Genomic DNA, 27,960 nt, shown 5'->3' on the forward strand with positions numbered 1-27,960 from the left:
CTTGGAATTCGAAAATACTTGCCGGCGTTCCGTACATATTTGGCGGCAGAACTGACCGATTACACAGTTTCCAACAATCTGGCTTGCCAGGTGTTCGCCGCAAATGCGAAAGAGTAAGGAGAGGGGTGAAAAGAACGCAGTAATTATCAGGGTCAACGTGCGCGCCTGGGAGAGAGAAGGCTCGTCGCTGACGGTACTGCCCTACCTGCTCGAGAGCGTTCAATCTCGTTATTCGAAACCGCGCACGGCGGCGTATTTAGACGCACACGGAGATGGATAACGGCAGCTACACTGGCCATATGGAGGTAGGTGCGATAGCACTGCATTTAACTCGGTGGCGCATCGCACCGTTTGAAACTCTAAACGAGAAGCTAGAGTTTTACAGCGTGTGAAAGAACAGTTTCACACGGAGCCGGATAGTGGGGCATGTGCCGAGAAATTTCTGTTCTGTCTGTTACTGCCTTTTTTTAAGAGTGAAGAGCAAGAGACGGATATATGCGCAACACGTGGCTTGGAAAAAAATCGAAAGTAGTTGCCGACTTTTGCATTTTCAAAGCAGTGAAATCACGAGTTGTTTTCATGTCAAGTAATCGTAGCAGGTTCATTTGTGATCAGCTTAATTTATCCCCGATACCGAGCCCTACGCATTCCTCACCGCGGTCATCATCATCATCATCATCATCAGCCTAGTTACGCCCACTGCAGGGCAAAGGCCTCTCCCATACTTCTCCAACTACCCCGGTCATGTACTAATTGTGGCCATGTTGTCCCTGCAAACGTCTTAATGTCATCCGCCCACCTAACTTTCTGCCGCCCCCTGCTACGCATCCCTTCCCTTGGAATCCAGTCCGTAACCCTTAGTGACCATCGGTTATCTTCCCTCCTCATTACATGTCCGGCCCATGCCCATTTCTTTTTCTTGATTTCAACTAAGATGTCGTTTACCCGCGTTTGTTGCCTCACCCAATCTGCTCTTTTCTTATCCCTTAACGTCACACCCATCATTCTTCTTTCCATAGCTCGTTGCGTCGTCCTCAATTTCAGCAGAACCCTTTTCGTAAGCCTCCAGGTTTCTGCTCCATATGTGAGTACTGGTAACACACAGCTGTTATACACTTTCCTTTTGAGGGATAGTGGCAACCTGCTGTTCATGATTTGAGAATGCCTGCCAAACGCACCCTAGCCCATTCTTATTCTTCTGGTTATTTCAGTCTCATGATCCGGATCCGTGGTCACTACCTGCCCTAAGTAGATGTATTCCCTTACCCCTTCCAGTGCTTCGCTACCTATCGTAAACTGCTGTTCTCTTCCGAGCCTGTTAAACATTACTTTAGTTTTCTGCAGATTAATTTTCAGACCCACCCTTCTGCTTTGCCTCTCCAGGTCAGTGAGCATGCATTGCAATTGGTCTCCTGAGTTACTAAACAAGGCAATATCATCAGCGAATCGCAAGTTGCTAAGGTATTCTCCATCAACTTTTATCCCCAATTCTTCCCACTCCAGACCTCTGAATACCTCCTGTAAACATGCTGTGAATAGCATTGGAGATATCGTATCTCCCTGTCTGACGCCTTTCTTTATAGGGATTTTGTTGCTTTCTTTGTGGAGGACTACGGTGGCTGTGGAGCCGCTATAGATATCTTCCAGTATCTTTACATATGGCTCATCTACACCCTGATTCTGTAATGCCTCCATGACTGCTGAGGTTTCGACTGAATCAAACGCTTTTTCGTAATCAATGAAAGCTATATATAAGGGTTGGTTATATCCTGCACATTTCTCTATCACTTGATTGATAGTGTGAATATGGTCTATTGTTGAGTAGCCTTTACGGAATCCTGCCTGGTCCTTTGGTTGACAGAAGTCTAAGGTGTTCCTGATTCTATTTGCGATTACCTTAGTAAATACTTTGTAGGCAACGGACAGTAAGCTGATCGGTGTGTAATTTTTCAAGTCTTTGGCGTCCCCTTTCTTATGGATTAGGATTATGTTAGCGTTCTTCCAAGATTCCGGTACGCTCGAGGTTATGAGGCATTGCGTATACAGGGTGGCCAGTTTCTCCAGAACAATCTGACCACCATCCTTCAACAAATCTGCTGTTACCTGATCCTCCCCAGCTGCCTTCCCCCTTTGCATAGCTCCTAAGGCTTTCTTTACTTCTTCTGGCGTTACCTGTGGGATTTCGAATTCCTCTAGGCTATTCTCTCTTCCACTATCGTCGTGGGTGCCACTGGTACTGTATAAATCTCTATAGAACTCCTCAGCCACTTGAACTATCTCATCCATATTAGTAACGATATTGCCGGCTTTGTCTCTTAACGCACACATCTGATTCTTGCCTATTCCTATTTTCTTCTTCACTGTTTTTAGGCTTCCTCCGTTCCTGAGAGCCTGTTCAATTCTATCCATATTATAGTTCCTGATGTCCGCTGTCTTACGCTTGTTGATTAACTTAGAAAGTTCTGCCACTTCTATTCTAGCTGTAGGGTTAGAGGCTTTCATACATTGGCGTTTCTTGATCAGATCTTTCGTCTCCTGCGATAGCTTACTGGTTTCCTGTCTAACGGAGTTACCACCGACTTCTATTGCGCACTCCTTAATGGTTCCCATGAGATAGTCGTTCATTGCTTCAACACTAAGGTCCTCTTCCTGAGTTAAAGCCGAATACCTGTTCTGTAGCTTGATCCGGAATTCCTCTAGTTTCCCTCTTACCGCAAACTCATTGATTGGCTTCTTGTGTACCAGTTTCTTCCGTTCCCTCCTCAAGTCTAGGCTAATTCGAGTTCTTACCATCCTATGGTCACTGCAGCGTACCTTGCCGAGCACGTCTACATCTTGTATGATGCCAGGGTTCGCGCAGAGTATGAAGTCGATTTCATTTCTAGTCTCACCATTCGGGCTCCTCCATGTCCACTTTCGACTAACCCGCTTGCGGAAAAAGGTGTTCATTATCCGCATATTATTCTGTTCTGCAAACTCTACTAATAATTCTCCTCTGCTATTCCTAGAGCCTATGCCATATTCCCCCACTGACTTGTCTCCAGCCTGCTTCTTGCCTACCCTGGCATTGAAGTCGCCCATCAGTATAGTGTATTTTGTTCTGACTTTACCCATCGCCGATTCCACGTCTTCATAAAAGCTTTCGACTTCCTGGTCATCATGACTGCATGTAGGGGCATAGACTTGTACCACCTTCAATTTGTACCTCTTATTAAGTTTCACAACAAGACCTGCCACCCTCTCGTTAATGCTATAGAATTTCTGTATGTTACCAGCTATTTCCTTATTAATCAGGAATCCGACTCCTAGTTCTCGTCTCTCCGCTAAGCCCCGGTAACACAGTACATGCCCGCTTTTTAGCACTGTATATGCTTCTTTTGTCCTCCTAACCTCACTGAGCCCTATTATATCCCATTTACTACCCTCTAATTCCTCCAATAACACTGCTAGACTCGCCTCACTAGATAGCGTTCTAACGTTAAACGTTGCCAGGTTCAGATTCCAATGGCGGCCTGTCCGGGTCACGCGGTCACGTGATCACAAATGCCTCTGTTTTTAACACACTCCAATAAAGCTTTATAGTAAGATTTTATGTATGTACATGATATTGTGGAACAAAATGTAATCACTGTTGTAGAAAATAAATTTCAGGTGCGTGTGAATATTGTCTTATTCTTTCTTAAGACTTTTCAACGAAGACATTGTTGTAGAGATGTTCATTACGTCTAGATGTGAACTTGTTTTCGCAAATTGTGTTGGCCAGGTGAGAGACCTGCCAAAACGTTCACACTGCTATAATCAATGATACGCTGTGAGATAACAGGGAGCTTTAGCCCTTGCGTGTTGACGTATGAAATGCGCCTGCTCGAATGGTAACACTTTCCGTGCGATAAAGCGTTCATATTTGCGCGGCTTCTGCCATGATTCATTAGGTCGCGGAAGCTATTAGTTACGAAGCGCTTAAAACAAGCACTAGTTTCTTATGACTGAATCCCTGTTATCGACATCGCACGCTTCAAACACGCCTTAGAACAACCTTTCGCCGGAGAATGCTGGCTTAAAAAATATGAGAAACGGGCAAATGACAGGGCTCAACCAAAATACCAAAATTTCTTCTCTTTTAAGAGAAATAGAAGAATTTCTGTGGCAGTAAATTTTTTTAGACTTCTCGAGGATTCTCAAGCATCAGAAGAATCAGTGCAACAAGTTTACTTCAACGAAGAAATTTCGCCCCCTCTAGACTCCAAAAAAAGAGAAATTTATTCCTGCGACCTACCTGATAGAGCAAATAAAGGCAGACAGAATGAGCACGTGACCTTACAGATACCGCAAAACTTGCTTATCCCAGCTACGTAGGTTTTGTAGAAGTGGTCGCGAAAGTGCGGCTATTTTCTTTATATTAATAGATATATAATGAAATAATATTCGTCGATTTGCTTGCATTTGCGAAGAAAAACAATTTATTCAGATGCAATATATATATATATATATATATATATATATATATATATATATATATATATATATATATATATATATATATATATATATATTGCATCTGAATAAATTGTTTTTCTTCGAAAATGCAAGCAAATCGACGAATATTATTTCATTATACATCTAGTAATATAAAGAAAATAGCCGCACTTATATATATATACGAAATACTTCCTTCCCATTTTCGGTTGTTCGTAAATCAGTTTTCGTCCTAAGTAAAAGACCTGCTCCGATATTGACAATATTTTGACATGTCCTTATCAATGTAATGAATGAGTTTTGTACAATCACTTCAGTGGTTGCGTAATGAACCTACTCTCGCCTTAACAAGGAGGAGGAGGAAATGAAGAGAGAAGGCAGGGACGTTAACCAGAAATGCGTCTGGTTGGCTACCCTACTTTGGGGGACAGTAAAGAGGGAATAGAAATATAAGATAGAGCGAGGGGAGTGGGAGTAAAGCCGCGGTGAGCTCGCGCACGCACGCGGAGGGCCTGAGCGAGTCAAAGGCATTCAATAGGCCAGTCGCCCTCGAGAACGCTTTTCACAAGCACCCTTTATTAGTCAGGACGCAAAATAACGCACGCTTTAATGATGCCCTAAACAAAAACAAGTCATTCGTCCGCAATGCATAGCACAAATGAGGACGGCGAGTGCTGACCAGGGGCTAAAGCACGCCTCACAAAGTGCGACACCGTCAAAGGACATATATTGAGTTGTGCGTCTATTACATGGAGAGTTGTTCTGCAGGTTCTACCTCACGTGCCAAAGCACCTAAATAAGGAAAAGATATAAAGTATGTTGCGAAAGTGCCAGGACCACCATTTTCGAGGCCAGGACATCCCAACTATATCAATGCCATCATCCGTGGCTCTGTGCCGGCAAATTCCGAACACATATATCGTCAACACGTAGAAGCTGGCACATACCGTGTATTCTTTGCGACAAACGATACGCTGCTGTTAAATGAAGCATAAAAATAATGGTATTCACTAGGCCGGGATTGAACACCTGGTCGTTTCAGGTAAAGACTTGCGGACAAGTTGACCCACATGGGTGCAGGTAATAACATGTGCTCTGCCAAACTAATAAGCAATGAACTGAGCGCGGACCTTGTTCGGCAATGATGATACTCCCTCCCCACCCTTGTGGTCCAGCGCCAAGCCCTAATGGGCTTGTGCAGTTCGCCGCTACTCTCAGGAAAAAACTGAATGTTCGCAAACAATCCACCCCGGAAGAAAAAGAGTAACCGGACTCTAGGGTTCTCAGCGTGGTACGACAAAGGAAGAATACCTTTCAAGTCCTCTATGGCGGCTTGACGGAATGTGCAAGAAAAAAATAGGAACTTTCTTTTTTCAAGTGCTGATTTTAATTTTTACTTTTTAGCCTCTACAGAATATTTTATTATTTGCCTAATCACGCACCACTTCATTTAGTGGTTTCCCGCACATCAGGGACAGATAGAGGGTGCTCCTCCCAACCTCAACGAGTCGGCCTATAGAACATTCCCTAGGTCAGCGGAAACTCATACACCACTTCTGTTCTACATGGTCCATACGTATGTCTGTGTCTTATGCTGCATCTATCGCTCATGGGTTTATCTATGTCAGAAAGGGTGCATAAACGCGACAGTTTGCAGGGCCCTGAAAAAAATTACATCAACACCGAATTTTCCGGCCACCCTTTTCATCCCATGCGAAACCTTATGGACATATGGCATTACTTCAAACTTTCGCCTCTCTTTCCTGCTAACTCAACCCCAGTGTTGGTGGTATGGTGGCATATGGCCTTCAACAGCAACTCAGCTATGGCCTGGAGTAGGGCCTGCGGAAATCTTGCATTACGGAGTCGTTTCATCTGAGAGGAAAAACTAGCTTGGACCTTATGGTGATATGACTTGGCAAGAGATGATCTCAAGCATGACACCGCAATGCCCGTTTGGACCAGCTTAGAGTGACGTGAATCGAACGGCAGAAGTGCCTTACTTGAACAAGGCGAGTACCTCCAACATAGGTGATACTTATCATCAAAGAACACAGCCTTATGTCTAAAAACTGCAATGAAGTATTCTCGGGAAATTCAAACGAGAAATTCAAATTGGTGGCTGCGGATTTTAAAGATTGAAGACTGTATTTCGCTACCTCTTCAAGTTCATTGTCAGAATTAGTATTTAACAGGATTAAAAATTCGTCCACGCGTCTGAAAACACGAACTATGCAGTCGTCAGTAAGTAGCCGCGACAACAAGCAATGTGTTTTGACTAAACAGATCTCGGTGAGCACCGGTGCAACACCTGATCAAATACATATACCTCGCCTTTGTACATAAAAGTTATCGTGAAACCTCACGATGGTTGAGGTAACGTACACTGCCAACAACTCTAGGAACCCCCCTACGGAGACACCACTCGCATTTTGGAACGCTACCACACCCGAATGTTCAGTGCGATCGCGAACCGCCTGGAACAGGTTCTCGACGGACATGATGATGGCGGATGAGAAGACGGAAGTACCAGGCCCTTGTAATGTGTGCGCCAGACAAACAGGTGCACTGGTAGGCACTGGTCAGTTTCCGTCCCATATGTTTCAAGTTTCTGCACCGCTAGCAGCCTACGCCATGACCCTTCAGGAAGACCTCATATGCCAGTGAGCTCACTGCTTCTTCAGAAGGTGCAGTCGCGCAAAATTCTCTTGCGGCACAGAGTTAATAACGGGCGTTCGCAGGATGCACAGCTGCTAATCAAACAACTTTCTGATTATTTTTTTCCCTTCGCACACAAACAGAAATCATCTCGGAACATTCCAACTTATCAGTTTGAAACCTCGCGGCATGGCTGTCTGCATTGTTTTAGGTCACATTCCTGAATGCACGTCAAACATGGCAGTGCTTGCTTCTATTAATGTGCCCTCGCTGTCACTGTCTAGACAATCGCTGTCAAAACGATGGGACTAAAAAGTAAAGCTACAGTCCTCTGTTTATCTTTGCCGCTAGAGAAGCGGTCTGTGACAGGACATTCGAACAAGAAAAACAAAAACAGAACTTTCCCCGCTATATTCAAGGACCTCGTAATAACTCTGGGATTGCGACACAAGACACACCGGAACGCGCGTGGGTGAGAGAGAAAAAAAGGGCACATAGGTCAGTCTGAGCTAGAGTTTGCTTTGGCCTACTGCCCTGCGCCAAGAAAAGGCCACATGGATAGAGAGTGGTGATGACTGAGGTTACGGCGTCCAGTGCATAAAGGCATGCAGATAATACAGAGCATTGAACGTTCGCTATGTCATAAGAAGAGGAGAGATCCTTATTTCCTACTTGGTGTTTCAAATACTGGCATCAATGTGCAAATGTTCTGCGACATTGGTTGTTGGTCTAAAATATTGGTAGAGATATGAAGCAGGTGAGGGTGGTAGGGTATGAGAACACAATTATCGGTATGAGTAATTCGTCTATTTACCGACACGCATCAATCACCCACGTAGTGCCATCTCTTGTTTCACGCCTTCCGCTGTTCCAGATCACAGTCATATTCATTGTGTCTGTCATTATCTATTTTACACAATAACCAAAGGCTTTTAGGGGTTATTTCTTATATTACAGCAACGCTGTAAGAACAAAGAGTTATCATCAGCAGCAATCTCTCATCACCTCCCCGCCCCCCTCTTCCCCCGAAGCAAGTCCTGCACTGCATTTGTGGGGAGCCACGCCTAATTACGGTGTCCAGAGGGCATTGTGCACATGCGACGTGGCGTAAATGTTAACACGAACTTCTCGGGTCGTCTTTCCTTTGTGCCACACTCCTGTCAAGTACTAACGCGATAGCGTTAAGGGCCCCGTGTCGCAAAAAATCCGGTGCCGGCGCCGCGGACGTCGCTTGGCAAACAATCACTCTGAATCACAACCGTGCAAGCCCTCCACGTGGCGCATATCTTGTCTTACATGCTTAACAATGTTATTCCTCGGAATTCGCAGAGTGACAGCTCATAAGCAAATGTCATGAAATAAAACACTGACAGTGCATGCCTTTTACATTTCTGTGACACGGCCACGTATCAACCACGTCCCGACTCGGCCGGCGTTAGTGGCGTGTGTCTCAAGCACGTCGCGACGTTAACGGCGTGCAGGACCCCAACAGCAGCAGCGGGGAAGTCGAAGAAAGAGGTTAAGAAGGCTTCGCTTTAAATACCTAGCTAAGTGGACACACCGTCCCGTTTCCCTCAATTAGCTTGGCCCTGGAACCAGAGCAGCCTTCGGCCTTCCGCTGCTGGCATGAGCCTTGTGCGTACGCACACTATAACGGCACTAGAGTTCCTGCTTCGCTGCTGTGCATATTCACTATATGGCTAACGTCGACGATTTCCCGTCGGTTTCATTTCGGCCGCCATCGCAGTGAGACGTGCGCCGGCCACTGGCGGCGCTCTTCGTCGAGACAGCGTAGTATCGCCCACCGTTTATAAAGCTTTTGTGGTATCGCCTCTGCGCTGCCATCGAGGCACCCTAAGCCTAGCGTCGTGAGTCACCTGGTAGCTGCCAGGGCGATGTTTCTTCTGGCTAGCAGCAGTTGCCTTGCGTACTGTGTCGCGCCAACGTGTCGCTGCCGCACATATCTAGAACATCGTCCGAGGAGTTCAAGCGCAACTGTAAACCTTGCTAACGCTGTCAATGCTTTGACCATTCGGAGAAAACTACCGAATTTATGTGAGATACCCGTTAATTTCAGCTACTAATTACTTTCGTTTCCCTTTAACAGCGTTCTGTGCCGTTTAATTGCTTAACTCGTACGTTACGAACGAATATCGCACATGCTGTTTGATCTGCACACTGACCGTCATGATGCGCAGCACTCCATTACAGACAGCGTAAAAATGTTTACATCGCAAGATCTACCTAGGCGCCCTAACCGCTTGTATACTCGCAAAATGTTCTCGCGAAAGCCTATAAAATATGGTAACGAAAGCGTAGCAACGTACATTTGTATGCGGCGCTTCTCCGAATGCCCATCATAAATATCTATATATATTTGAAAAGAGCGACTGATTCGCACAAGCTACCTTCAAGAAAACAAAAAGGCAACAATTATCATTCTAATACAAAGTTATCGTCGACATTTTTGTTTATCTTGTTGCTTTCCTTACTCTTATTTTCGACTCCGTCGCGTACTTCCTGTTAGTAATTCTTCGCTTGCCTGCGCAGGTCATGTTGGCATCGCTGTTAACAGTTGGGACTGGTATTGTGACTCTAGCACTGGTCGCCTTCCTGTGGTCGCGCTATCGTTGTAAGAACACCGGCCGCACTCCGCTGCCTCCTGGACCAAGGGGAGTGCCTTTGCTTGGCTATCTACCATTTCTCAGAGGACAGCGGCACAAAGCTTTCAGGGATATCGCCGACAAGTACGGCGCTGTCTTCAGGTAACCAAGCATTCTTTTTAGCCAACATTGCTATTATCAGCGCAGTCGTCATTTATTCTCACTTGAGCATATACGGGGCGTTTCACAACGCGTTCTAAATTTCTCAAAGATGCGTAAAATGTGGTAATGAAATGGGAGCTTCTTGATTGATTTTGCCACAGAGGCATTCATTTGAAAATGAATCGAGGTTTTATGTACGCATTTATTTATTCAGATTAGACTAATTAACTTTCTTTCGCCGTAATAGACAGGCGATTGACAGTAATGGGAAAAGCTGGAACCTCGTAATTCAGTGTTCTCATAACCATATCCAGGAATGCAAAATGTTGTCGCAGATAATATTACATGTTGATAAATTTCGACCAACCTAGTAAAGAAATGGTCCCCGTCAACGAACCTCAGGCGAGCATCTTTATTAAGCCGCAACATAGCTCGCTGCATGCTCGCCCGACGGTGAGACCCAGGCAGCCACGTCCCTCGTGGGCGTCGAATAATTGCGCGACAGGTACGAGCGTCAGCCGTTCAGTTTCGCTTTTCTGTGCAAAACTGGTAGAAGTACATTATTAAGCTGTCAATTTATCAGTGATTTAACATTTCACATTTTTGTAAATAAGAATGAGCTCCTGGGATGGCGCGCTTCAGGTCTGCCACTGGGACCAAACACATGAATTTTTTGTGTTAAAGAGTTTAAATAATATAATTTGCATGGTGATTCGTCTATTTTTAAATACAGTCATACGCGGAGCGTTTTCATATCTAAGGGGGGGGGGGGGGGGGAGGGTGTAGGGGCGAGGTGCTGGGACCCGAGATATATATATATATATATATTGAATAAACTTCGCGTGACCTCGAAGAATTGATCGCTGAATGAGGTGACGGCGTTATATGAGTAAGTACAAGACCTCATAGTAGACGACAGTTCTATTTCACAGCCTGAGTGCTCTCGGTGGTGTAACCATTCTTCATGTAATTGTCGTGTACTTGGCTATCACTAATATTGCTTCGCCCTTCCGGCGAAACTCTCTTTCTTTCTATGTGAGTCCGGGTATAAGCGCTGGTACCCATGACTGCTGTTGATTCTGATTTCGAGCGAATCTGGCTTGGCCTCATTTCGGTTACTGAGTTATTTAATTATACAGTGTTCCCCAACTATCATGCACCAAGACTTAAAAAAGAACAGTTGCATTACTCGAAGAAAACCTAGTGCATATTGTTTCCAGTACAGTGGAGTAGTCGCCAGTAACTATTTCGTTAATGAGATTTAATTCGGTAATTGCAATTAATTATCTAACTTGCGAAGTGCTGTCGTAATTATCAAAGCCTCAATGAGGCATTTGTAGGCGCCCCCAAATGATATCGAAATGCGATGTTTTCAGCGACGTAATAATTGCGCACATTTTTTTTCCCCGACTGGCAAAGGAACCTCACGAGATATGCAAAATACCATGTGAGTGCGCTCCCACCCGCATCATAAAGCAGCGCCCTCACATAAGCTGATTGAAAACAACTGAACTGCCTGTCGTTAACCCGAAGGGACAGCGCATCACCTTGATAATGGTACGGAATGAGCACCAACAGCAGATTTCGCGGCTTCGCAGCTATTCCTTCCTCTTATTTCTTCGTCACACTTATTATCCGTCTCTCCAGGCTGACTGATCACATTTATAACAAAAGCCCCTTCATAACGCGGCCGAAGCGCCGCTCTGACCATGCACGAAATGCGACAATGTAATAGGCATAGAATGTTTCAAAATCCCGGCTTTGGTCGCACCGCATCGAAAGAACGCACGCGAAGCTACAGTTCACGCCGGATCTTGCTTCGGACCAAAGCCAAATTAAAGTGACCGATTTATTTTTCATAAAAGTGTATACGTGCTGCAAAATCAGGTTCGCGTGAAAAAGTAAAAGCGAAGTAAACAGACAGGGAAGCGACCAAAGTGTAGAAAAAAGGCGAAGCCGATGCATTCAAGAAAGTAAATATACCACTTTTAAGTGACCCGAATTGGCAATCAGGATGTCAGCACAAAAAAAAAAGGAAGAACCATCAGATTTCAGTGTCCCTATTATCTATGAATTCGTAAGCTCCGTTGAACAGCAGCTGCTGCCTAGAGGATATGTTTGAATAGGTGTCCTTCTGCAGCTACGCAGTACTGAGTCCGCTTTATCACATATCCAGTGGCCTTCTTGATGACCGACGCTGTAATTCGACAGCAGACATCCGTTAACCTTGCCTTGAACTAATCTGACGTCCGTTTCAACCACGTAAGCACGATCTTTCACACACACTCAAAGAAAGAAATCGAGTGGAGGGAGGTCAGGTGACCTAGCCGGCCAATTTACAGGCCCGTGTCTTCCAATCTATTGCGCATGAAAAGTCGAATGCAGCGAGTTTCGTGATTGGCTGCTGCTGTGTGCTGGCGCCCCATCTTGCTGATACTGGAGAAGTGGAAAATGTGACAGCGGGACTTCGCTGAGAAACTCATCCGCCACTCCTTCAAGGATTTCGTTCACGTAACGCTGTCCAGTCAGTGTGTGATCGAAGAAAATGGGACCAATTACAGCAACGGCGTAAATTCCGAACTACACATTGAGCGACCACTGGTACTGACCATTGCGCTCTACCCATTGTGGATTGGAGACCCTCTAATGGTGTGCATTATGCAAATTTACCTAGGCGTTTTTGAGAAAATTGGTTGTGCACATGACGTTGCTCAAAAAGTCCGGTGACTCAGCTGCTTTTGTAAGGACCCAATTCAAAAAATCTAGAGGATTCTACAGGTCCCTACCTTCCAAGCATTGGTGCTGGTTAAGGTGATACAGGTGCAAGGCCGTCGTTTAGAATCCTCCAAACTGATGAGTTGGAAATTGGTACCTGGGCGGCCACGTCCCGCACGCCGCAGCATGAGGGTTTGAGGCCATAAATGCTACAAAATCCGTGCGCAGGCTAAGACACAAAGATGGAGTCCCGCGCAGCTGTTTCTTGAAGCTGCCGGTTTGACTCAGGTTTTCATAATTTCTAATGATAGTCGATAAGTTTGGTCTACCGCCACACCTCCATGGCTGATATATATTTGCGGCCTTCCTCTTGTTGCGATTTGCAGATCCAAAGGGAAGGATCATGTTTACCTTCGGCCCATTAGAGAAAGACACGGCGACTGGGACGAAACAAAACGCACCTTTAAACCTTTGGACTGACGTTGTCAATTCGCTTTTGTGGTGATAGGCTCTGTGGGGAAGAAAAACACACCCGTGCACTTTATCTACGCTAAGACAACGGCTATCACTGCCTCTTTCCAACTAACACCAAGCACGACGTGTTACTTCGGCCGAAACGGAGCAGATAAGGCACTAACTCGATGACGATGTTTTTCTTTATTTCCTTTATTTCGTTCTGGATAACTCAGAGGCCTTTTCGAGGGTGCTGCTTTATTATCCGGGAGAGAGCGCAATTACGTGGTATTCTCCATATCTTGCGGGGTTTATTTATCAATCGGAAAAAAATTTGTACGTAATTAGTACGTCGCTGAAGATACCACAATTAGCTGTCCCTTGGCTGTGCCTACAAAAGCCTCATTGACACTTTGATAATTATGATAGTACGTATCGAATTAGATAATTAATCACAATTACCTAATGAAATCTCCGTAACGACAAAATTACTGGCAGATACTCCACTCTACTGGAAACAATGGGCACTAGATTTTCTTCAAGTAACGCATTGCCTTTTTTTTTCTAAATCTTGGTGCATGATACTTAATTGGGACACCTTGTATATGTTTATGACCTTTGTATGCAAGTGACGATATTTCCATCCCTAATAAATTATGTAAATTATCAGAAATTTTTTCTGAGTCGTTAGCATTACTTACTGGAAAGAGAAACAATACTGAGATACACATCATTCATGTGCATTTCACACGCCGTTGATAAAGGCTCTGCCGAAGAGGTCACTGAATTCTGTAGGTTTTTTCACGGTCAAAAAAGCTCGCAAAGCAATTTGAAGCGAGGTGAACATACAGCAACATATTCATACTTAGGCATAGACTATCCATACCTTTATAAAGCTTTTTTAATTGGCCACCTCCGTCTCTTTCAAACATATAAGCTTTATCCTGCGTGTATGTTTAAATATATTGTGTGCGTGCACGGTGTTTACAGAAGAAATTTAAAACAATGTTGAAGGGAGAAAATACGGATGAGGCAGTCGCCGCTAGTTCTTCCAATGCACTTGTCCGCCTATTGTCAGGATTTACAGAAATAAAGCGAAAGTATTAAAAGCCGTGCACGTCTGCGCCAACAATGATGCAGTAAGCTATTAGCCCTAATAAAATTTCAAGTGACGGGGTAGAGGCAAGTCAAAAGAAACCTCAAATGATGTGCGTGACAAAGCTCTGGTAATGGCACTGTAGGTGTGTGTATGTGTTCGGGGGGGGGGGGGGGGGAGGAGGGCTCTTCGTCATCGCCGGTGGAGGCACAGCCCCTCCTCCCCCCGGAAAACTCCGGAGGGGTCTCGGTCCCCGCAGCTCCCCGTAGTCGGCGCCTATCGATAGAGTCATATTATAATGTACTCCTATTCGATAAACGTAATCAATAGAAAATCGCTTAATTATCGCATCTTCGCCCGGTCAGAGCAATTTTTAACGCAGTTCGTGAAACATCCCCGTATTCGTATTGCGCGACATAGGTCTCAGAAGTTGGATAACCTGTACGCCAAATCGTGGCCAAGGTGTTGGGCAACGTCATTCTTGCCAGAGCGTCGAAAACCGCGACACTGTTGCCTGCATCAACGTCTTAGCTGTTTTATGGTCCCGTCCTTCAATTCCAAATGTGCACATAGGCATTCTTTTCAGGATAAAGCTGGGAGCCATGAACGTCGTTGTACTAAACGACTTCGAGAGCATCTCGGAAGGCTATTCCAAGCTCTTGGGGCGACCGAAAGCATTGTTCTTGGATCACGCAGGTCTTAAAGGTAACGGAGACTTCACTATCTATTTGACTATTAAGCGAAGAAATATGAGGATGTAGACTTTTTTAAGGATGACTATCCCATAGGTCCCAACCATCTCTCCGGAAAGAAAAAAACAACACTCTGAGGCTTCTCTGCCAACCGTGAGGTACTAGTCCATAACCCCTGTGCGGCGTAGTCAGGTACATAATAAACTTCAATCAACGAGAAGCGATAAAAGACATTCTTTGTAGATGAAGGAAGAACTGCCTGTGCGTAATGAAGCAGTGGTTTGTGTACAAACAAAATTAAAAACCTCTTGAACAGAAATTGTTCACATGGCCGTTTCTCACAATTTGATGCGTACAGAAGGACATGGATAACACTGATATTTATTAAGTGTATCCCGATAGCGCCCTGTGGAAGGTGAGAGGTTTCCGCTTCGGCAACAATAAATGTAATACTTTGCAAATGATCCGTTTCCAGCATTACCAGATGTCTGAAACGTGTCACGGGCTCCTGCAATAACTTATACATCCATGCACAGGTGTTTTGCTCTATTTCTTGTTGAGCATTCACACGCATCCCAGCGTCATCTTAGGAGGAGACTGCGAAGCTGCTAGTCGCACGCTTGGTGGTGTTCAGAGAATATGTAAACGAAAAGCATGTGGTAAAGGGAATCGGGAATGTGCACTGATGCCGTGGTCTTTCACTGCACTACGAGTCCTTTAATATTGATACGGAACACCAAGCAGACATGCGAACCGATGTTCAGCCTGGGGGCTCTGCGCTGCGTGATGTTAAAGACGCGACATTCTGTGCAGCAAGAGCAGAGCCGCTTTTCGGTTAAACTTATTCGTATTTCAAACAATTCACTTGAAGAAATATCAGACTCCGTGATATCTGACAAGCCATTTAATATGATAACAGAGCCTATTTAAGAGATAGGGCTTGTACAGCGATGTGAGGTCACGTGTAACGTGCGTAATATTAGTACGTTTTCTGATTTCAGAGCGTACCTCCATGTCACTCTGTGCCTATGTTATGTATCGATTTCAAACCATTATTTGCTATTTAATTAATAACATCCATCAGTGCGAACCATCATCTCTTCAACGACACTACAATACCATGCAGGTATGGGTGGTTATTTATTTTTGAAAGTGGACATAGCGCTCTGCTAAAGCTCGCGACAAAGCTCGCAACGATGGTGATAAAATTCAACATCTGCCACATTGCGCAACTTAAACAAATAGGCAGCACTCCACAGTCTACAAGCAGTTGTAGAAGTTAAGGAACATTTTATTGATAAACTGCACACGTTCCTGCAAATGAGGCGTCACATATATGTTACATAACTACGCAGACCGCGATTTCACTGGGGCTGCAAGAATAAAGCCTGTAGCCCGGCTCATTTACCTCAAACTGCTATTTCACAAACAATTACATTACCACGAATGCAGGCACCATTTCTGCTTAAAAGCGACTTTCTATTCCTCCCAGGTTTGGCAAATCTCAATGGGCGGCCCTGGGTCGAGAACCGAAGGTTCTGCGTTCGTTCCATTACCTCAGGGTCGTATGGTGGAAAGACAATGAATCAGCAGATTGAGGTAAGAGTTCGAGTGAGTAACTCGAAAGTGAACGTAATGGCGCCTTCCCTTAAGCGGCGTGTTTGAAACATACCACGAGTTCACTTGTCTGCAGCGGACAGCCTTGCCTAGCTGCTGTGTGACGTTGCTATACAATCAGAACCAAAAATGCACACCACGGTGTACAGGTGAAGAGGAAAACTCTTGAAAGTTGTGATAAAAGCGCCAACCTATTTTCATACGGACGCTTTGTTACAAGCTCATCACTGTCCGTGAACGTAAACTAGTTAACTGACATAGTGAAACGCATTAGCGCTTCATAACATTATGCACATAGTAACATTTGCACATAACATTAGCATTAAGGTAACATTAACACATAATAAGATTCATCATCAGCAGCAGCCTATTTTCTGTCCACTGCAGGACGATCTCTGCGAACTCCAACTACCCGCGTCCTGCGCCAAACGATTCCAACTTGCGCCTGCAAAATTGTATAATTTCATCACCCCATCTAGCCTTCTGTCGTCCTCGACTGCGCTTCCTTCCCCTTGGCACACGTTCTGTAACCCTAAAGGTCGACCGGTTATTTAACCTACGCATTACGTCGCCTACCTAGCTCCATATCTTTCTCTTAATGTAAATTAGAATATCTGCTATCCCTATCTGCTCTCTGATCCTCACTACTCTCTTCCTGTCTCTTATCGTTACACCTTCATTCTTCGTTCCATCGCTCTTTGCACGGTCCTTAACTTGTTCTCGACCTTATTTGTCCATCTCCAATTTTCTGCCTCATGTTAGCACGGCTAGAAAGCACTGATTGCACACCTTTCTTTTCAATGATAGTGTTAAGCTTCCAGTCAGGATCTGACAATGTGTGCCGTATGCACTCCACCCTTTTTATTCTTCGGTTGATTTCCTTCTCGTGATCAGGGTCCCCTTTGAGAAATTGACCTAGGTAAACGTACTCCTTCACAGACTCTAGAGGCTGACTGGCGATCTTGAACTCTTGTTCCCTTGCCAGGGTATTGATCATTATCTTTGTCTTCTGCATATTAATCTTCAACCCTACGTTTACAATCTCTGTTAAGGTTCTCAATCATTTGTTGTAACTCATCCCTAGTGTAGCTGAACAGGACAATGTCATCTGCAAACCGAAGGTTGCTGTGATATTCGCCGTTGATCCTCACTGCTAAGCCTTCCCAGTTCAATAGCTTGAATACTTCCATGCACGCAGTGAATAGCATTGGAGAGATTGTGTCTCCCTGTCTGACCCCTTTCTTTATAGGTATCTTCCTGCTTTTCTTGCGTAGAATTAGGGTAGCTGTAGAATCTCTGCATATATTTTCCAAGGTATATACGTAAGCGTTCTGTACTCCTTGATTAGGTAATGCCTCTATGACTGCTGGTATCTCTAATGAACCAAATGCCTTTTCGTAATCTATGAAAGCCATACAGAGAGGTTGATTGTACTCTGCGGATTTCTAGATTACCTGATTAATGACATGGATGTGATTCGTTGTAGAGTATCCCTTCCTGAAGCTAGCCTGTTTTAATGGTTGACTGAAGTCGATTATTGCCCTTGTTCTGTTGGAGGGTAACTTGGTGAATATTTTAGACAGTACTGGAAGTAAGCTAATGGGTCTATAATGTTTCAATTTTTTTAACGTCTTCCTTTTTGTGGATTAGTATAATGTTCGCATTCTTCCAGTTCTCTGGGACCCTTGAAGTTGTGAAACATTTCGTCTAAAAGGCCGCAAGCTTTTCAGCGTGTCTCCTCCATCTTATATGTGTTATATTTTCACACTTCTGTACATGCAGAGAGCTACAATGATGTTATAAATTTGGGAAAACCCATTCCGGCGGACGTTAATGATGCTTCTCGCAATATTCCATACCTTTTATGAAAATATCATGTAACGAACACGGGACAGCGTCAATGAATTCACTCACCTTTAGCAGCGACGATGTTCGCGGCTCGGAAGGCTCACCTACTGAAATTTGAGCTCGGGACGCGCCCGAACAATTCTCGGTGGCAGCTGTCAGTGTGATGTGTTTCCCTCTAATGAATGACGCTGTCTTGCGCCACTGAAGTTTTGTCGCTGAAATTGGCATATTGGATGATTCATCTTTGTTTAAACCTACGGAACTTATCTAAAAGCGAATGGAGGACATCGCTGTCGGAGCTATTGCGTTGTATAGTTTGGTGATATTAAATGTGGTTTAATTTGTTTTATATATCTGATGAACTGAAATTTTCGCACAAACATCGTATTCTGTCTATAATACTCGTTCTTATAGCGCTTTTTTGTTCTTGAGCGTCCAGGACGAGGCCGTCTACTTGGCAAGAAAGATCTCCGACACGAAAGGTGCAGCCATCAACGCTGGTGAGCTCCTGCTGCCAAGCGTGTCCAATAACGTGACGGTGCTAGTGTTGGGTGCGCGATATGACTTCGAAGACAAGCGGCGGACCTTCTTGGACGGATTGCTCGTGAAGGCGATTCGATGCTTCGCTGCGGGCGCACTCGTTACCGTCACGCCTATTGGCCTGAGGGCCGTCACTACACTCTTCTTCACCAAGCTTGGCCAGATAAGGAGAATTGCGCAGGACTTGCAAACATTCTTCAGGTACGGCTGTCTTGTATTTCTCTCGAGACACAATCTTAACACATGTGCGCGCCCTGCTGTGATGGTGACGATAGTGAAGGTAATGACTGACTTGCTAGTAAAATGGCTAATTTGGTGATTTAACGGCCCTATGGGGACAACATCCGAAGGTCGTCAGAAGTAGGCTTTTCCTATGGAATAAGATTTAAGCAAAACCGATCAAAGGCATAATATGACTTAAACAGTGATGTGACGCGTTACTTTCATACCCACGCGAAACGACACTATCATTTATGGATGGTTACACGAAAGAAAGGCATGGTGTACTTTGTTCCGTTCTGTAAAGGAATGCATTGCTTAAATGATATTGCACGACATAAAAACGACACGGACGTGAAAGAAGACGACACGTCCGTGTCGTTTTTATGTCGCGCAATATCATTTAAGCAATGGATTACCAACTTGCCCGGAATGCTGCTCTCATTAAAAGAATGCACCTTGATCTTTTTAATTTTTTAATGTGCAAATCCTATGCTCATTTTGCAAGCTTTTCAGTAAATGATACTGAGAATTAACGCTGCTTTTATTGTTAATGGTTGAACAATCACGGTGCTCTGTCTCGGTTGGTGAATGTTTCTGTAAGTAAATGTAACGTTAGCGGCGAAGACCGGAAGGAGCTCCAGTTTCCGAAAGCCTGGAACGTACAGTTTTCCAAAAGGTTGTGTGCGTATTTCTGGGTCTTTACCAACGTAAACACCGAGTCACTAGCTTCGTTGCATGAGCTTTGTTTCAGCGACGAACTTGCTTTTGGAAATGTGGGGCCAATAATTTCCTGCTTTCTGAACTGCAGCCAAGAAGTAGTATCCGGACAGGCAAGTGGGAGACAAGAGAACAGCATTAGTTTCATTGAAGACTACAAGCAGATGATCGCTAATGAAAATGGCAACCCAAACAGCTGTTTTAAAGGTGCGTTCTTTTAGTGCTAATTCGAAGAGTGAACACTACCCCCGTGCTGAGCACTTTTGTGGCAGAAAAAAAAAAGCTCTATGCGCTTACTGACAATACAAATGAGAGATGGCATACGCATGTCTTTGTTTATCTAACATTACACGGCCTGGAAGCGAAAGGTAGGCTTATGGGAACTAAAGTTCCATTTTTGCAATAATGAACTTCGTACAATCTCCTGTTACCTATACAAGCAATAGATACCACCTTCACGACGCGTGTCAATACATCGTAAATGCTCACCTTTACGGAGAAATAATAGCTTGAGTTATACAAAAGCTTTTTTTTTTTTAATTAAGTAAGTGCACTAAACTATCTTCGCTCTGTATTGTCCAAGGACATTCTTTTTCACATAGTAATAAGAGCGAAAGTAAATAGTGGAGGTGGGAATTAGCCCTAATTATGCACGCATTACGTGCATACTCTATTCCTGGACTGTGCAAGCGTTATGAGAGTTAGAAACGGGGTCAATCACGAGCCGAGCTCATAAAGGGGTTCGTACAAAAAAAAATATTTCCCGCTGCTAGCATGCTGGCCAATAACGGTAACAGCGATGAAGTAACTAGGGCACCGAACGCATGGGAAATATCTCCTAGTGCACATATCTTTAGTTGCGAATTCTCTCTGAATCCTGATAACAAATCTACCGGATGCAGAGCCGCTCGGTTGTATAAACTGGGTGTAAGTTAAGCCAGCTTCATTAATAGCAAATCTTTTTGTTGTGTCTCCATTTTGGTACCACAGATGAATTTCTCCTCGGCAACATTCTGACGCTGTTCGGCGCGGGCTCCCAGACGACGTACCAGACCGTGGTGTGGCACCTACTCAACCTGGCCGACAAGGTGGACACAGTCCAGCGCAAGATCAGGGATGAGGTCGATCTGGTGGTGGGAAAAAACAGACCCCCTCGCTGGGAGGACAGACATGACATGCCTTACACCATGGCTAGCATCTGGGAACTATACCGCTGGAGGACGCCAGCGTTGCTTGGAATACCGAGGCAGTAAGAATAGGACGTGCTGACAAAATGGCGTACTGTGTTTTCTTATCTTGCTTTTTTGCGAACAGAGGATTCAATAACGTGTTAGCTATTTTGTACTTTCAGTAAATATTTCAAGAAAGTACGCTATTGATTAGAAAAGTAAACTCCCAAGTATAGCAATCTTCCCCTCAGTATAGCCGTATGCCACCTATTTGCGGAGTCCAGCAACGGTGTTGTAACGTCAATTGCAGAAAAGAACAAAAAAGAACACATGCCAGAGATTATCCAACGAAAACGAGAAGTTTTGCCACCTGCCATCTTTTTTTTTTTTTCAAGAACAGATAAGTTTCTTTTGTCATGTCCATTTTCAAACACCCACCGCGGTGGCTTAGCGGCTGATGGTGTTGCGCTGCTAAGCACGAGGTCGCGGGATCAAATCACGGCCGCCGCGGCCGCATTTCGATGGGTGTCAGATGCAAAAAGCGCCCCCGTCCCGTGAATTGGGGACACTTTAAGGATCGCCTGGGGTTCAAAATTAATCCGGAGTCCCGTACTACGGCGTGTGTCATAATCAAATCGTGGTTTTGGCGTGTAAATTCCCAGAATTCATTCTATCTTCAAAGAAATTACGATGCAAGAAACTGCGCGCATGGCACAGATACATTTAACTTGCCTTCATATTAATGAGTAATTGATGCCACGATGACAAAAACTGAACCAACGTAATGAGATGCACAAAGAACGCAAAGCGCAATTCACCGCTTTCTCTCTACTTTTGCGCTTAGCATCGGCTTCAGCGTATTCAGCATGCGACATGTACTATAGCTATACTCTAATTAAAGCGGAAAGTTGGGCTAGTTGGTGTTGATCCAGTTGCTACTCAGACCTTCGGCGCTTTTGCAGTTTCTATCTCGAACCTTGATCTGTTCGCACAACAAAGTAAATTACCTCAATTTATTTAGCATCATGGTGTCAGAACATCGGCACATAGAAAAAGTCTACGGTAGTCACCAGGGCACGTGCACCGGCAGAGCGACGGTATGATATAGCTTTGGCTTCCACCACAGGGAAAGCTCATTTTTCCTTCGCTTATTCCATGGCTTCGTCGAAGTGAGGGATCTATTGTGATGAAATTTGCAATGTTGGAAACTATTATAAGACCAATGTATTTTCACCAATGCTCGTGATCTCTGGTGCGAGTTTTTTTATCATCAGCGCGCGCTTACTTAGCGCTCGGACGTTATTATGTGCGCTGCTTTTGTCGGGCTTTGCCTCGTCTGTGATGCGATGGATGGATGGATGCAAAACTTTAATGAAGGTCCTGAGGTACGCGACTCAGCGCGCTGCGGGCCGCAGGCATGAATTATTTCTGGGGTTTTACGTGCCAAAACCCCGATTTGATTATGAGGCACGCCACAGTCGATGACTCCGGACTAATTTTGACCACCAAGGGGATCTCTAACGTGCCCCCAATGGACGGGGCACAGGCGCTTTTGCGTTTCGCCCCCTTCGAAATGCAGCCGCCGCGGGCGGGATTTGATCCCTGGTGCTATTAGCGGCGCAACGTCATAGCCACTAAGTTACCGCGGCGAGTGATGCGATGCCGTGAATACCGCGACAGAAAACCGGTTACCACTCACCTGCTCCGCGTTAGTTCAAAAAGAGTAGAAAAACGTCGGAGAAGTCAAACGACAGGCGCAGTCGGCAATAGCCGAAGGATAACGCCGTTGTTATCTTCACCCGCAACAGTGGCGACGGTTCTATGAATAGCATCAAGCCTGCGATTGTACGATATATTTTGTTAAGCGGTAAGTGGCTACAATCACTCCGTGCACGTCGGAATGGGTAAAGACGCCTTATAGGCGCACTGTTACGTCCGGTGAAATAGAGAGTGCACACCTCTGTGCAGAAACTCTTTTTCACGGGAAAGCATCAAATGGCCCACTGAGCGAAAAGCCTGCGTCTGTAGCAGCGACGCTGCACCTGAATTCCCATTGGCTGCGACGCTGTGTCACGCGCGTGCCTCGACGGAGCTGAGCAGGTGCAAGGGCGCACCTGCTGCCGCGCCAGGTGTTGCGTGAGGGCAGACGGCGTCACCACGACGCCACGTCACCCTCGCTCTCGGAAACCTGTCTGATCCGAGCGGCGTTCCTAGTCCGTGCAAGCTCTCGCCTGTGTTCTAACTTCGTCTCGCTGCAAAGAAATTAGTATATATAAAATATACAGAGTATATTCAAAACGAAGAACGTTGGCGGTGCTGAGTTTCGAACCTACGACCCCACGCTAAGAAGCTGAGTGTCTTACCCACTGGGTTAAGCTAGCGCCTTCGCGATAGTAGGCCTGTGCGCTCTGCTTTATGATATCAAGCTACTTGAACCGAAATTTCCATTGCTAAGCCCGGCGCGACGAAAGCGGTGACGTCAAAATTTCCGCCGCTTACTGGAAGCGTTCCCACTAGATGCAGTCGGGCAAGGTAGCGTGAGGTCACGGATCGAAGTGCACTGGCCTTGTGCTATCTTTGAGGGGATGGCCAAGCGTATCAACGTGCTCGCTTGCCCGCGAGGAGTTCATAGCTAGAAGGACCGCTCATCGGCGTTCACTCGGACATTAATGCTTTCGTATTCACAACTCATAAGAATTGCTTAGGTGTCCTCGGAATTTTTTACAGGACAACAAAAGTATCAGCCGTACCGCAGGACATGCGATGCAGGATATTTATGCGTTGTTTGAGGCATCAGAATTCGCGCCTGTCAGTGGACTACGTCGTTCTATACTCCGACGTCTCTGTCTGACCCATGTACGGAACGACGGCGAACGGGCGCAAGTGGCCGAGCATAATAAAGAGGCTGACAGTTTGTCATAACATTGTACGGGGGAACAAACCTCGTAGCTGAGTTGTATATCTTAGTTTACCAGCGATTTATTTTTATTTTTTAACTAGAACGCACATGACATGAAGTATAGGACGTCTGTTGACGTTCTGAACTATACATACTTAACAGCATTTAATACCGCTTGCGTCCCATTTATCGCAAGAATTTTCCACGTGTCTTTAGTTCGAAGGGAGAAATGTTGTCAAATTTGCGATAGGCACATGCCAGTATAGTTAATGACAGGTTTATCCACTTATCCAAGCAGTGAATGTCTTCTTTCACTAGCATAAGAGGGCAACAGTTTCCATTTAAGTAAATTGTTTCTGCCGCCAAACATCTTTTGTTTTCTTTTTTGTTTTTACGGAACTGCTTTGGCTATTACAAAATCACTTCGAGGTATCAGTATGAGCAATTGGCTCATATCGCGATAATGTCAATTCTTCGCGGGGCGAGCCTGCCTAAATGATGAATTAAAAAAGAGTGCGAATATGCCTCAGTGATGCATGTTTAAACAACGGAAAAGTTGTATTTCTGTATTATTCCAATTGAATTCGTAGGGCCGAAGCAGACGTCGTGGTTGGTCAGTACCTGATCCCTGCTGGAACGATCGTTATCTCCAACATATGGGCGGCGCACATGGACCCGGAACGTTGGACTGACCCGGAGCAATTCAAGCCAGAAAGGTTCCTCACCGATGACGGTTCAGCACTAATTGAAAAGCCAGAGAACCTTATTGCCTTCTCTATAGGTAGGAGCACACTTCATGGTAATAATTTATATGACGATAAACACCCACTGCAATCAAGAGAGTTTCATGGCTCGCTGATACTCATTGCAGGTCGTTCCCCATTTTTGCTTGATAATAGTGACAATTTTAGTCTATGTAAACATACATAAGGTGTTGAAGACCTTTTCTAAAAAGACGAAGAAAATTGAGTACATTTTAAGGCACTGCAACTGCGTGCTCTAGCGCTCTTAGAGCGAATATGAAGTGAAGTTGAGTGGAAAGTGGCTTCTTATAGTTCAGTGCTCTTAAAAATTCAAAGTCATGGACGAACACGTGATAAATCATCGCAGAACACCTTTATCTTCAAAAATCGAGCACCATTTGCCTCAGTGCATGTCGTTATCTAGATTATCTACTCCAAGGAGTTAAAAACATTCGTGACCCCGATATAGCACAGGTGCTCGATTTGAATGGCGGGGACAACGTGCTGTGCGAAGCGTTCCACGAGAACTAGAATGCGGCATCATTTTCTCGTCGAGGCAATATTTCGCTTCTCTTCGGAAGCGGTCATAGCCTTGTCTGTGCTAGAATCATAAAAACGTCACATCCCTGTAATTATTAGGCAGCGACAAGGCGATGAAGCGTGTTTCAAGCAAAGAAAGCGCCAAATTGCACATGTCTTGCATTGGAGATTTGAAATTCCTGTACTAGCGATACAGAACCCCATATACAAAAGTAAAGGAAGTGAATAAACGAATATCCTTTATGTGAGCCACATGGATCACGTCGCACGCAAGGACGTCACATGGCGTCGTTGGGGTTAATCTGGGCACCAGCCCGATAGTTTCCTGCCTCAATCAGCGATTGTGTCACTGCGGTGCTTGTCACGGAAAGAAACGGATGAATCATAAGGCAGCTAAGCTTTCGAAAGCGTTCACAACTCTTCTATTTCACCTTATTTTCAATTTAACTTTCATTGCCAGTACATGCTTATCGCTGGTGGTGGATAGTATGTCTCGTATTCCCGGTCTGCTCCGGGCTTCGATCAACATTTAGTTCCCTTTCGTGTAAGCCGATCAACACGAGGGTTTTGTTAGCGCAGGTGTAATTCTGCATTGACCCTACCGCGTCGTGCATCCGAGGCTTCGTGTTAAGATGTCGCTATCTTGTTGAAATGCCAAAATATTGTAATGGCGCAACGACCAAGTAACTCAAAGCAGCGTGCACTTATTTTGGGAAAGTTTGGTGGCCATTTAATCGTCCGTGCGCCACGGACGTCCACGTATCCTGTCAGCTTCAACAATGCTGGACGTTCTGTGCTCAAGCATCCGTGCTGTCATCTATTTCCTGTTATTATTACCTCTTCTTTTTTTTTCTTTTTGAAGAGCAAACTGCACCGTCGCGAAGAAGACGTGTTATCGAATGCTGGCGTAGGTTCCTTCTAAAACGGCGCTTTTATTGACCTCCTGCGCAACTACCAAACTTTACCCAAAAGCATATTGCCTCAATTGATAAAAAAAACATTGCTGTGTGTCTAATTAGCCTGCAAAATTCTTAAATGCCGCTCGCCTCGTAATTAGGTCTTGGTTTCGGCACGTAGAACCCGGAAATATAATCTAATCTCAAGTCCGAAATGACGCTCGCGACTCTTGCGACAACTAATCTAGCTTTAGCAGCTTCCAGAGCCCCTTTCCGACCCTCCTGCTTACTAATTTTTAGAACTATGGTTTTCATGAAAAGAATGACATATCTTCATTCGGTGCGCATAATGCAGCGATCCAGGCGTGCTTTGCATACGTTGACTTGTCTGCATTGCTTGATATACTCACGGGGTTCTTGCTTTCTATCTCCTTTACTTATTATTTCTCTGTCTTATCATACTCTTTCTCAAGCATTGGATCACAATATGGAAGCTAGTCTGTTTCTTTCCTGTGCCTTCTTTTCTTCCTTCTTAAGCACATTTGTGACCATATATGCCATCCAGGAGCTATTTGTTGAAGCACTACAACAAAACTACAAGCAGTTATTTTCGTTACAATTACTCTATCGAACCCTGATTTTTATATTTATATTTTCTTTTTTTCAGGCAAACGAATGTGCCCCGCGGAACCCTTGGCCAACGCGCAAGTGTTCGTGTACACTACGCTGATGGTCCAGCGCTTCATCATTCTGCCAGAGGAGGGAAAGTCCATAGACCTGAGTTTCGACACTGACGGCCTCTGCGTCCCCAGACTGCAACACCTACGCTTCATGAAGCGATAACAGGAGAGCTGGTCCCAATCTAGTCGACAATATACCACCCTCGGACTTGTGGAAACCACAACTCACATGTTTATCCAAAGTGCATTTTTAGAGGAGGTGGTTCTCACCAGAACAACCATGAGTCTACTTGGTATTCGGGAGAGAGGTGTCTCACCTCCTCTTCAAATTTTAAAGGGATGACTGATTTTAGGAAGTAGCGACATGCTCCGTCATTTCTTTGAAGCACTACAGCACTATATTACTATCGCTAGCAGGCGGAATTAAGTGCCTTTAACGGGGATTGAACAACTGGCACATGTTCTTTATTTTCCCCTTTATCCATTCGTGCTTATAGTGGTCGTCTGTCCACCATGGCTTGCGAAATGTAGTCCGATCGGCAGGTGCCAATTAGAAAGCCATGGCACGTGTGACATATTTTTCCCCGTAGTTCGTTGCATGCGACAAACTGAGCAGATATTCCTAACGTAAGCGGCTGGCAACCAAAAAGGGTAATTTTTTCGCAGCGCTTGTAGGCGGAGCATGGAAGGTGACCACGTAATATCGTAGACTAGGTTTGCACTGAGTGCGCGTTGAAATTTGTACCAGCAGAAAAAGTTGAAAAAGCTTTCACTAAGCAGATAGCATGTCCTCTGCGTCAGTCTCTGTGTCAAAACACGAAAGCGCCCGTAGTCATCGTTCGCGCTTTGGCGTTATTATATTTCTATTTCTTTGGTGCCATGGTGAATTGAAAAGTTTCTGCGTGCAATTTACCGAAAGAGCTATATAAATAGAGTCATTTATTTTGCGCGCATGCCATTTGTGTTTATAGTGCTTTTTTCTTACTCTGCGGCTTGGCAGACGACTGATAGCACAGACCTCTGCTTTTTGACGACTCGAATGTATCGGTTTCTAATAAAACGCGCGTTTTCTCAAGTTTTTCTCTACCCTAAACAACACTAACGCTTGAATCATAAGAAGCCAACAAACACTGACACCAAGGACAACATAGGGGAAATTACTTGTGCTTAATAAATGAGATAGAAAAATGATAAATAAAGCGAAAGTGCTTGAAAAAACAACCTGCCGCAGGTA

General features: G+C 44.8%; 1 protein-coding gene across 1 annotated transcript; it reads left to right on the top strand.

Moving 5' to 3' along the window:
- The first annotated feature begins 6 nt into the window (after nucleotides 1-6).
- Nucleotides 7-27,824, top strand: LOC142578857 (cytochrome P450 2A9-like). The gene is made up of 9 exons (XM_075688494.1): nucleotides 7-305; nucleotides 9,685-9,899; nucleotides 14,750-14,868; nucleotides 16,348-16,454; nucleotides 18,760-19,061; nucleotides 19,891-20,006; nucleotides 20,790-21,048; nucleotides 24,458-24,648; nucleotides 26,714-27,824. Exons 1-9 carry the CDS (start codon nucleotides 273-275, stop codon nucleotides 26,887-26,889), a joined length of 1,518 nt encoding a protein of 505 aa, XP_075544609.1. The 5' UTR covers nucleotides 7-272; the 3' UTR covers nucleotides 26,890-27,824.
- The last annotated feature ends 136 nt before the right edge of the window (nucleotides 27,825-27,960 follow it).

Source organism: Dermacentor variabilis, chromosome 4, assembly GCF_050947875.1.
Source record: "Dermacentor variabilis isolate Ectoservices chromosome 4, ASM5094787v1, whole genome shotgun sequence".
Classification (NCBI taxonomy): Eukaryota; Metazoa; Arthropoda; class Arachnida; order Ixodida; family Ixodidae; genus Dermacentor; species Dermacentor variabilis.

What these genes read in the sequence shown, in the direction of transcription:
- LOC142578857 (XM_075688494.1), top strand. Translation starts at nt 273, where the DNA reads ATGGATAACGGCAGCTACACTGGCCATATGGAG. An exon ending in CCCAAACAGCTGTTTTAAAG is followed by an intron (nt 20,007 to 20,789) that starts GTGCGTTCTTTT and finishes TTGGTACCACAG; the next exon opens with ATGAATTTCTCCTCGGCAAC. An exon ending in TTGCTTGGAATACCGAGGCA is followed by an intron (nt 21,049 to 24,457) that starts GTAAGAATAGGA and finishes TTGAATTCGTAG; the next exon opens with GGCCGAAGCAGACGTCGTGG.